The sequence below is a fragment of the Neomonachus schauinslandi genome, chromosome 14 (genome assembly GCF_002201575.2).
Source record: "Neomonachus schauinslandi chromosome 14, ASM220157v2, whole genome shotgun sequence".
Classification (NCBI taxonomy): domain Eukaryota; kingdom Metazoa; phylum Chordata; class Mammalia; order Carnivora; family Phocidae; genus Neomonachus; species Neomonachus schauinslandi.
Window position 1 is genome coordinate 67,176,128 of NC_058416.1, and position 10,937 is coordinate 67,187,064.

The window sequence follows — 10,937 nt, forward strand, 5'->3', positions numbered from 1 at the left end:
CTTTCCCCACAGAGTCAGTTTCTACTCAAAACACAAAATTTCCAAGACAAACAAGCAAAGAATAAGTGGATTCTGCACTAAGAAAGACTAGAAGACTGTATGGATCTCTGTGCAATATACCTAAGATCTGACCGGCAGAAAAATGGCCCGTAGTCATCTTGTCCCTTGGGTGGTCCAAAACAACACAGACACTGAGAGCACCCCACAGAAAAAGACTATTCTTAGGGCTCCTGGGTGGCTCAGTTGGTTAAGCGACTGCCTTCGGCTCAGGTCGTGATCCTGGAGTCCTGGGATCGAGTCCCGTATCGGGCTCCCTGCTCGGCGGGAAGTCTGCTTCTCCCTCTGACCCTCCTCCCTCTCATGCTCTCTGTCTCTCATTCTCTCTGTCTCAAATAAATAAATAAAATCTTTAAAAAAAAAAAAAAAAGACTATTCTTTTCAGGAATCAGTCCCGAGCCAGTAAAAGTGTCTAGAGATAATCAATAAAAATGCTACTACCTGGGGCGCCTGAGTGGCTCAGTCGTTAAGCGTCTGCCTTCAGCTTAAGTCATAATCCCTTGGGCTCCCTGCTTCTCCCTCTCCCTCTGCCCCCCTACTGCTTGTGTGCTCTCTCTCTCTCTCTCAAATAAGTAAATCTTAAAAAAAAAAAAATGCTGTCATTTATGAAGCCCTTGCCATGTGCCAGACTCTGTGCTACCCACTTCCATACATTCCTCATTTCATCCTGATCATGGTGCTGTGAAGCACATGCAAACAAAGCCAGGGTCTGTCTGCTTCTGAAGCCCGCAGTCACCATCCTGTACTAACAAGAACCGAACCAGCCTCGAAAAGAGCGTAAAGAAAACTAGTTAAGCTCCAACTAAATTAATATCGCCCAATTTTAACAGGATTAATATGGGATCAGTTGTCAGAAAAAGAAGAACAGTTTATGGTGTGCAAGGGGGTGGGGTGGGATTAAAAATACCCTCCCTAGGCGTTTCAGGAATGTTATTGCTGGTCATCCTTTAAGACCTACCACACATGCTCTTTCGCAAAACCTTCACAGGCTAGCAACAATGTTTTCCTGAAATGCCTATGCTGTCCTACTCCCCCAGGGAATCTGACTTTTTTGCATGTATTTTAGCTATGCATGTATGTGACAACCTCCACCCGTTACACCACAAGCTCCCTAAAGAAAAGACTCTAACTCCAGCTCACACTGGCACAAGAGCCTTGCACAAGGCAAGTGCTCAATGATATGTTTCATAAACAAGTCTACTATTTGGTTTCATTTGTAAAGCCAAACCAAACAAACCAAGTCTACCACACTGTGAACTCTTCAAAGGCTATGTGTTCTCAGCACCAGCAGAGGGTGAATCCTAAACAATGTTTATTTAATAAATCAAACATCATACTAAGATTCGCTCCTTCTAAAATCCATCACATATTCAAACATTGCCACATTAATACCTTTGACAACGATGCTGCTGTTCCAGGTTTTACAAGTTTGCCTCCTGTAGATGCTGAAGAGCTGTTTTCAGGTTTTGTTTTTTCTACTGTTTGCGTTTTGCTTATCCCAGACACTTTAGGCACTGAGCCAACACTCCTGCTTGCTTTCTTCATTCTGGGTTGCCTCTTCGTGATGCATTTACAAGCAAATCTGTGGAAAGAAATGGCATTATACTAAGAACACAACTGGAAGAAAGCTCTTTAGAAATTTGTTTCTGAAAATTTTTACCATGCAATAAATAAAAATGTTTGAAAGCTGGGCGCCTGGGTGGCTTAGTCCCTAAGTGTCTGCCTTCAGCTCAGGTCATGACTGGGAAGCAGGAAGCCTGTTTCTCCCTCTCCCACTCCCCCTGCTTGTGTTCCCTCTCTCGCTGTCTCTCTCTCTGTCAAATAAATAAATAAAATCTTTAAAAAAATGTTTGAAAACTAGATATTGATACAGAAAATAAAAAGATGAAAAGCTCTTAGACTTGCTAATCAGAATGCACCCCACGTTTAAGGCTTCCTCCTTGAATATTACTAACTTGAAACTATTTCTAGTTCAGTCATTAAAAGGAATACCTTAGGGGCCGCCTGGGTGGCTTAGACAGTTTAGGGTCTGACTCCTGATTTTGGCTCAGGTCATGATCTCAGGGTCCTGAGACTGAGCCCACATCCAGCTCCATGCTGAGCCTGGAGCCTGCTTAAGATTTCTCTCTCCCTCTCCCTGCCACCCCCCCCCCCGCCACCTGCAGGACCACATGCACGAACTCTCTAAGAAAAAAAAAAAAAAGGGATATCATAGATCTCTAATGGAACTGGCTAAATACAACACAGCATACATTATCCTTAGCAATTAATGAAGCAATAATCATCCTGGCATTTGAGAATTAGCCATTTTGTAGGTATTTAAGTTAAGGGTGAGCATATTTTCTAAATTATCTGGCACAGTCCTAATTTCAAGTATCTGCTGTGATAACCTCCCATAAGCCAAGAGAACATCCCAGAAACTCCAACATTTAGGCTCTAAATATATTTCCCAGCATATCTCTTTTTATCAAAAGGCAGTATCAAAATTCCTTATCAGAACATAAACCTCAGGGGCGCCTGGGTAGCCCAGTCAGTTGGGTGCCTGCCTTCGGCTCGGGTCATTATCCCAGAGTCCTAGGATCGAGCCTCGCATCAGGCTCCCTGCTCAGTGGGGAGTCTGCTTCTCCCTCTCCCTCTGCCCCTCACCCTGCTCATGCTCTCTCTCATGTGCTCTCTCTCAAATAAATAAAATTTAAAAAAAAAAAAAAAGGACATAAACCTCAACTTTTTGGTTCAGAAAACAGGACCATCTACATACCTGTAAGGAATGTGACAAGTCTACCACCTAAACAGCTCATGCTTGATTTCACAGCTTAGATGACTTGAAATAACACTGGCAGCACACAAAACTGCACCCAAATAAACGCTTAGATATATCTTTATTAACTAAACTAGAAAAGCAATCCCTACAGTAAGTAATATCAGGTTTGGAAAGATGTCATGGACCAGGTTGGCTTTCACAAAAATGAAAGTCTATTTGAATAGAAACAGTTTTGTGTATGATGACTCTGAGAAACTACTATGACCACAAAAAGAGGCTGTTCTATTCTGTGAAGATTTCTACACACTAATAAAAGTAAACTTATAGAATAACCTTTTGGAAAAGAAAACGCTCGTCCCAATAGCCTTAAGGAGTACTTTACCTACACTGAGGTTGAACACTCCAGATTTATCTTGCCTTGACATAATACAAACTGTACCAACAGGTTTGGTGGCAGGAACACTGAGACAGGGCAAAGGGGGCTCTGCTCCTCCCCTCAACATGGTAAGGCCCTTGAGCAAAAAGAACACTCTTATTAACAGCAACCAAAACACAGCGAAACCTCGGCAGCAAGTCTATGCTTTCCTCAACTACAGAATGAAGGAATGACACTGGATCCATCGCTAACTCAAAGTACTGTGGAAAAATCAAGCTCCTAAGAACCTTTCCTTCAACTTTTCACTTCCCCTTTTTATTTACCTGCTCTTTTCTAAGTCTCATATCTTATAGATGGTTCCCTGAAGTTTCTTTCTTCTCTTCTCCAAATTCCACACCCACACTCCTTTCTACACCACTCAGACCCTCTACCATTCTCTGCCTACTCATCCAGCTCCTGCCAAATTAAATTTTCCTAATAGAACTGACTGCAATAATAAAAATGTTTTATGTATATCTGTGTTGTCCAATACAGTAACCATTAGCACTTGTGGCTACTGAGCACTTAAAATGTGGCTGGTGTGACTAAAGAACTGCATTTTTAATTTTATTTAATTTTAACCAACTTAAACTTAAAGGTACATGGTAGCTACCATACTGGACAATGCAACAGACTGTCCCTTTCTGCTGCTACCACTTAAAACCTAATGAATTACCACTTTCCATCCACTAGGATGGCTATAATCAAAAAGACAGAGGGGTGCCTGGCTGGTTCAGTCAGTGAAGCATTCAACTCTTGATCTTGGGATTGTAAATTCAAGCCCCACATTGGGTGTAGAGATTACTTTTTTAAAAAAATCTAAAAAAAAAAAAAAATAGATGGTAACAAATGTTGTAAAGGATATGCAGTAATTAAAACCCTCACATGCAGCTGGAAGGAATGTAAAATTGTGCAGTCGCTTTGGAAAACAGTCTAGCAGTTCCTCAAATGCTTAAACACAGAGTTACCATATGATCCAGCAAGTCTACTCCTGGATTAATACCCAAGAGAAATGAAAACATTTGTCCACAAATTTATATACAAATATCCACAGACACATAATTCATAATAGCCACAAACTGGAAACAACCCAAACAACCTCAAAAAATTCTCCCAAATTAAACCATAACAGAATTCTTTGTTAGCATTTAAATTTTTACTTATCAACATGTATTTGTTATTTACTGGATACATATTACTATCACATAGTTCTGTTTATATGCCTTCTGCATACAAAATCTTTTTCTTTCAAGTCCAAATGTCTATCAACTGATGAATGAAGAAACAAAATGTGGTATATCCATCCGGTGGAATATTATTTGGGCATAAAAAAGAAATGAACTACCAATACGTAGTACAACCCTGAAAACATTATACCAGATAAAAGACACCAGACACAAAGAATCGTGTACATATGATTCCATTTATACAAATTGTCCAGAATAGGCAAATTCATAGAGACAAAAGTAAATTAGAGGTTGTCAGAGGTTAGGGTAGCAGGAATGGATACTGACAGCTAACGGACACAGGGTTTCTTTTTTGGGATGAAACATTTAGAATTAGACTGTGATAATGGCTGTGAATATACTGAAAACCAGTGAACTTTACACTTTAAAATGGGTGAATTGTGCGGCACATGAATTATATCTCAATAAACTGGTTATAAAAACAAAACAAAAAACACCTGGGGAGCCTAGCTGGCTCAGTTGGAAGAGCATGCAACTCTTGATGTGAGTTCAAGCCCCAAGTTGGGTGTACAGATTACTTAAAAATAAAATCTTAAAGGGGAGTCTGGGAGGGTCAGTTGTTAGGCGTCTGCCTTCGGCTCAGGTCATGATCCCAGGGTCCTGGGATTGAGCCCCGCATCGGGTTCCCTGCTCAGCAGGAAGCCTGCTTCTCCCTCTCCCACTCCGCCTGCTTGTGTTCCCTCTCTTGCTGTGTCTCTCTCTGTCAAATAAATAAATAGAATCTTTGAAAATAAATAAATAAATAAAATAAAATAAAATAAAATCTTTAAAAAAAAAAACCTAATGAACATCAAACAAGGACTTCTAGAAAGTAGATCCGAACATTATAAAATACCCGATAAGTCGGGGCGCCTGGGTGGCTCAGTCATTAAGCGTCTGCCTTCGGCTCAGGTCATGATCCCGGGGTCCTGGGATTGAGCCCCACATCGGGCTCCCTGCTCGGCGGGAAGCCTGCTTCTCCCTCTCCCGCTCCCCCTGCTTGTGTTCCCTCCCTCGCTGTGTCTCTCTCTGTCAAATAAATAAATAAAATCTTTAAAAAAAAAAAAAATACCCGATAAGATAAAGAGAAGGACTACAGTTTTGCAAAGATCAAAGAGAAGACAAGCAGCATAGCCAAAAGCTTTAAAAATGCTGAGATACACACTGGTCCAAGACACTGGCAGCTTGAGATCTTAGATCTTAGACCACTAATTCTTACCCACATTGGACCCAAAGCTCCCTTTCTCCAACAAATATGTAAATATACCTTTACTACTGAAGTGGAATCCAAAGCTAACTTATTTATTATATACACACAGGTACTTTCTAAAAATATCTACATAATATGGCAACTAAAACATAAAAAATAAAAATAATTTGTAATAAATGTGAATTTCAATATGTGAATTTTCAAGCAAGACTATATGAGGAATAAAACAGTAAGAAATCCACACCTCTAAGTTAAATCACTGTGAATTTGACTACAAAGAGTCTTGACTTGGGCAGTTTGTAGTACTGAAACTCAGATACCATGCCATCTATCATGCATGCTATCAACAATGTGATTTTCTAAAAGGATGAATCACTCTTAGTGTGATGGTTAATTTTATATGCCAACTTGACTGAGCCATGGAGTGCACAGACATTTGGTTAAATTATTCTGGGTGTGACGATGTTTCTTTTTCTTTTCTTTTTTTTTTTTGAATAAGATCTGGTTTTGTTGTGTTTTTAGGTTTTTTTCGTGAGGATGTTTCTGAATGAGATTAACATTTGAATTTACAGAGACTCCTGACTCTTTGAGTTGCGATGTTGGTCTTTTCCCATCTTTGGACTCCACTTGAAAAATTGGCTCTTCTTCCGTCTCAGTCCCACCAACTTTCAGACTTGAATTTACAAGTGATTCTCAGGCCTTCAGACTTGGACTGGAACTTACACTGTTGGCTCTCCTGGGTCTCAAGCTTGCCGATTGCAGATCCTGGTCCTTCTCAGCTTCCATGATCATGTGAGCCAACTCCTTATAATAAACCTGTGTGTGTGTGTGTGTGTGTGTGTGTCTAGATCCTACTGGTCTGTTCCTCTGGAGAACCCTGACTAATACATTTGGTAAAGCTGAAAACAAAACAATTTCTCCTCAATGTCTACAGTAACTGCATTCCTGGAAAATTCCATCTATACCAAAATTACACTTAAGAAATGCCCTCTTTGTGTAAAATGGAATTAGATTCTAGGCTCAGTCATAAAGTTTTTTTTCTTTTTTTTTTTTTTAAGATTTTATTTATTTATTTGACACAGAGAGATAGCAAGAGAGTGAGCACAAGCAGGGGGAGCGGCAGGCAGGCAGAGGGAGAGGGAGAAGCAGGATCCCCACCAAGCATGGAGCCCGATGTGGGGTTCAATCCCAGAACCCTGGGATCATGACCTGAGCTGAAGGCAGCCGCTTAACGGACTGAGCCATCCAGGCGTCCCATAAATGGTTTTTTTCTATCTATGTAAATTATTCAACAAGATATTCCAAAGTTGTGGCAGATGACAGGAAAAGTTTTGATTTTGCAGAACTGATACTTCATTGAGTCTAGAATCCCATGGCCCCTACTTACTAAATTTCAATAGCAACCACCAACCATTGAGATGAGAAAAGCTTCCATGATTTTCTAAAATGACCCCTATCTAAGGGCAAAGATCCTCAAAAATGGATTCTAATTCACCAGCGGATCTTGTCCCCTACCTGGTTAAGAAGAAGGAATCGCTAACCCTGCCTCTCGAGTCCCCTGAGCATGGGAGAGATTACAGAGTAGAGGGAAAGGACCAGCACAGTTCATAGCACTTCAAGTGTCTAAAAGTTGAAAAAAGGAGTAAAATTTTTTTAAAATTTTAAAAAAAAAGGGACGCCTGGGTGGCTCAGTCAGTTGGACATCTGCCTTCAGCTCAGGTCATGATCCTGGGGTCCTGAAATCGAGTCCTGCGTTGGGCTCCTTGCTCAGTGGGAGCCTGCTTCTCCCTCTTCCTCTGCCTGCCACTACCCCTGCTTGTGCTCTCTCACACTCTTTCTTATTAACAAATACATAAATAAAATTTTTTTTAAAAAGTTGAAAAAAAAGGGGCGCCTGGGTGGCTCAGTTGGTTAAGCGACTGCCTTCGGCTCAGGTCGTGATCCTGGAGTCCCGGGATCGAGTCCCGCATCGGGCTCCCTGCTCAGCAGGGAGTCTGCTTCTCCCTCTGACCCTCCCCCCTCTCATGTGCTCTCTCTCTCTCATTCTCTCTGTCTCAAATAAATTAAAAAAAAATCTTAAAAAAAAAAAAAAAGTTGAAAAAAGGGGTGTGGTGTAAGTTACTACTATCCCTTCCCCAATCCTGCTCAGGGCTGTCATCAGTACCCGGCACTATTTCTAGTCCAGAGAAGTCAAGGTTTGGGAGGAATAAAAAGTAGCTCTCCTCACAATAGTAGTATGGATCCTGCCTCTATAAATACTAAGAATAATCTCCAACTACAATAAATCCATGAAGTGGGGTGCCTGGGTGGCTCAGTCGTTAAGCGTCTGCCTTCGGCTCAGGTCATGATCCCAGAGTCCTGGGATCGAGCCCCGCCAATGCGCTCCCTGCTCCACGGGAAGCCTGCTTCTCCCTCTCCCACTCCCCCTGCTTGTGTTCCCTCTCTCGCTGTCTCTCTCTGTCAAATAAATAAATAAAATCTTTAAAAATAAATAAATAAATCCATGAAGTATGTTTGATGTATTTCTCAAATAATATTTCTTAAAAACATCAAAATGGATGCAGTGCTCCCAAAATAGGGAAAGGCACTAAAGGCCTTGAGCCCCTCCCATGTGGCCGGCATCATGTCCCAGCCGTGCTGTACCTGGTACAGTTCACTGAATCCTCACGGAGCCCACACAGGCACTGACAGAGGCTCAGACAGAACTCACTCTCCCTGGGTCACCACTCAGTAGTCTGAATCCAAACCCCATACCCTGCCCACTGCTCCATACAGTCCCCAGTGCAACCACACACAATAATTCATCAGGAATGTGCAGTTTTCAGCTCAATAAATATTTCACAAGATACGACCAAAATGTAACAACACTAAAACTATACTGCTCAATCTGCCCTTCTAGATTTATCTACTTGTCCTTTGGATCAGTGCTGATATTCTTGACCAAATTTTTTTCATTTTGAAGGTACTGTCATGTTATTTAATATAAAACCTATCGTTTTTAGAGCACAAAATTTATCGCCAGTTCTAAATCAGTATGTACTAAGTTACAGCTGTAAAAATAAAATTCTTAGCTATAAGCATATTAATTTATAGATACCTGCTTTTTAATTTAAAATAGTTATTTGTTAGGCATGGGCAGAGACCCAGCTGCCCTCATTTTACAGAAATAACCCTGCATTAAGAAGGCTGCAGTCTGGGTGGCCAGAACTCTCACAAGGATGTCCCTGTACTTGGGCTCCCCAGGACAGGATTTACAGCTCCAGGAGCCCTCCCTAAAGCTAATTACACATCCACAGCCACATAAGTAGCTTGAGTTTCCTTTACATCTACAAGGAGATCACATAATTAAAACCTACTGAGGAAAACAAATAAAGGGCCATCTCTTACCTGCCAGATATGGTAGATAAAACACTACTTAAAAGTCAAAGCACGGGGCGCCTGGCTGGCTCAGTTGTAGAGCATTCGACTCTTGGTCTCAGGGTGGTGAGTTCAAGCCCCATGTTGGGTGTAGAGATTACTTGAAAAAAAAAAATCAAACCACAGACTCTTAAAAATGGTAAATATTTTGGAGGCCATTAATAGGAAATCCTGCATGCAACATCACTGACAAATCTTCTAATTACAAACATCTACTGTTGGAGGAGACTACTAAAAAGTTCTGAAGCAAGTCATTATTTACTCAACATTCACTGAATACTTACTTTGTGCCCTGGGAAATGCCACTTCTCTAGGACACTAGTCACACAAGGCATGAATAAATACATGGACACATAAAGATAATTAAGACAAAAATAATACCTACTTTCAAGGAGCTCACAGTTTAGTGGAAGAAACAAGATACAATAAAAAAACAGTGAAGAGGACCCCATCCTTCATAAATTTTGCTGACAAAATAAGGTAAACAGATATACAAGGCACAATGGCAGTAGAAAGAGCTAGTCCTTGGTTCTGCCTCTAGGGAACGGGGTGAGAGGTACACCTCACAGAGTTGTGAGAAAGCATGGGCTCACTTGAAGGACTCTAAGAACTTGGGTCTGGTTAGAATACAGAAATGTCAAAAGGACTAGTGGGGAAGGGCCCAGCAGGCCTTTGTCTGAAACTGGATAGCAAACTACAGACAGACTAAAGTCAGTGCAGCCCTAACTCGGATTTACAAATCCTAAAGATGAACCTGGTGCTGGTGTGCAGGATGGGCTGAAGGGGCATAACATGCTGGTGGGGCTCAAGCATGAGAAAGCCTGATCGTCATCTCCTTCCCTGTAACTCCCTCCCTCTGACCTGACTCCAAGCTCAAAAGTACCATTCTTGGGGTGCCTGGGTGACTCAGTCGGTTAAGCGTCAGACTCTTGACTGCGGCTCAGGTCATGACCTCAGGGTTGTGCGATCGAGCCCAGTGCTGGGCTCCATGCTCAGTGCAGAGCCTGCTTGTCCCTCTCCCTCTGCTCCTCCCCATGCACTCTCTCTCACAAATAAATAAAATCTTTATTTATTTATTTATTTTAAGGTTTTACTTATTTGATAGAGAGACACAGCGAGAGAAGGAACACAAGCAGGGGAGTGGGAGAAGGAGAAGCAGGCTTCCTGCTGAGCAGGGAGCCCCATGTGGGGCTTGAACCCAGGACCCTGGGATCATGACCTGAGCCAAAGTCAGATGCTTAACGACTGAGCCACCCAGGCGCCCCTAAATAAAATCTTTAAAAAAAAAAAAAAAGTACTACTCTCGTCCCGCAGCTCTCCCAGGATCTGAAGACCACCACAGCGCTAGTTTAAGCCTGTCTTTCTTCCATCATCAACCCCATGAATCTCCAGCCACGCCTCCAGATTCCACACCATCTGTGTCCATTGGCAACTTGGTACACGGGCCCTCGGAACTGGGCACAGATGCTACACAGATCTGGTCTGGCAAGCAGAGCTCAGTGTGATATTACTTCTCTTGATCTAGACGCTGAAGCTCCTCTTAACTTAAAGAAAGAAAAGCTGCCTTTCTAGGAACTACCAGAAGCACACACTGAGTTCATGGTTACCTAATACTCACAAGTCTTTTTCATGCAAATGGCCACTAAGCTGCTTTTTCCTCTTTTTTTCCCCTAACATTTTATTACAGAAATTTTCAAACACATGGAAATGTTGAAGAAACTGTAAACACCTCACTGTTCTCCTTTTCATAGCTGTGTAATTTATATTCTGAAAAAAATTACACCTGTGTCTGATAAAATTTTCATTTGGTCCAATTCAGCTCAAGGCTTCAGTCTTTAGGATATCTTAAAA

At 41.7% G+C, this 10,937-nt stretch overlaps 1 protein-coding gene across 4 annotated transcripts in view; it reads right to left on the reverse strand.

Annotated features, from left to right (window-relative positions):
* The window catches only part of SPECC1L (sperm antigen with calponin homology and coiled-coil domains 1 like), a 108,834-nt gene extending 99,750 nt beyond the window's left edge, over positions 1-9,084 (reverse strand). For all 4 annotated transcript variants that reach the window (XM_021687860.2, XM_021687858.2, XM_044921315.1 and 1 more), the window contains exons 1-2: positions 9,057-9,084; positions 1,450-1,639 (exon numbers count right to left, since the gene is read on the reverse strand). In XM_021687860.2, the coding sequence (XP_021543535.1) occupies positions 1,450-1,602 (153 nt within the window). In that variant the 5' untranslated portion in view covers positions 1,603-1,639; positions 9,057-9,084. The remainder of the gene's footprint in view (positions 1-1,449; positions 1,640-9,056) is intronic.
* Between the last annotated feature and the right edge of the window lie 1,853 nt (positions 9,085-10,937).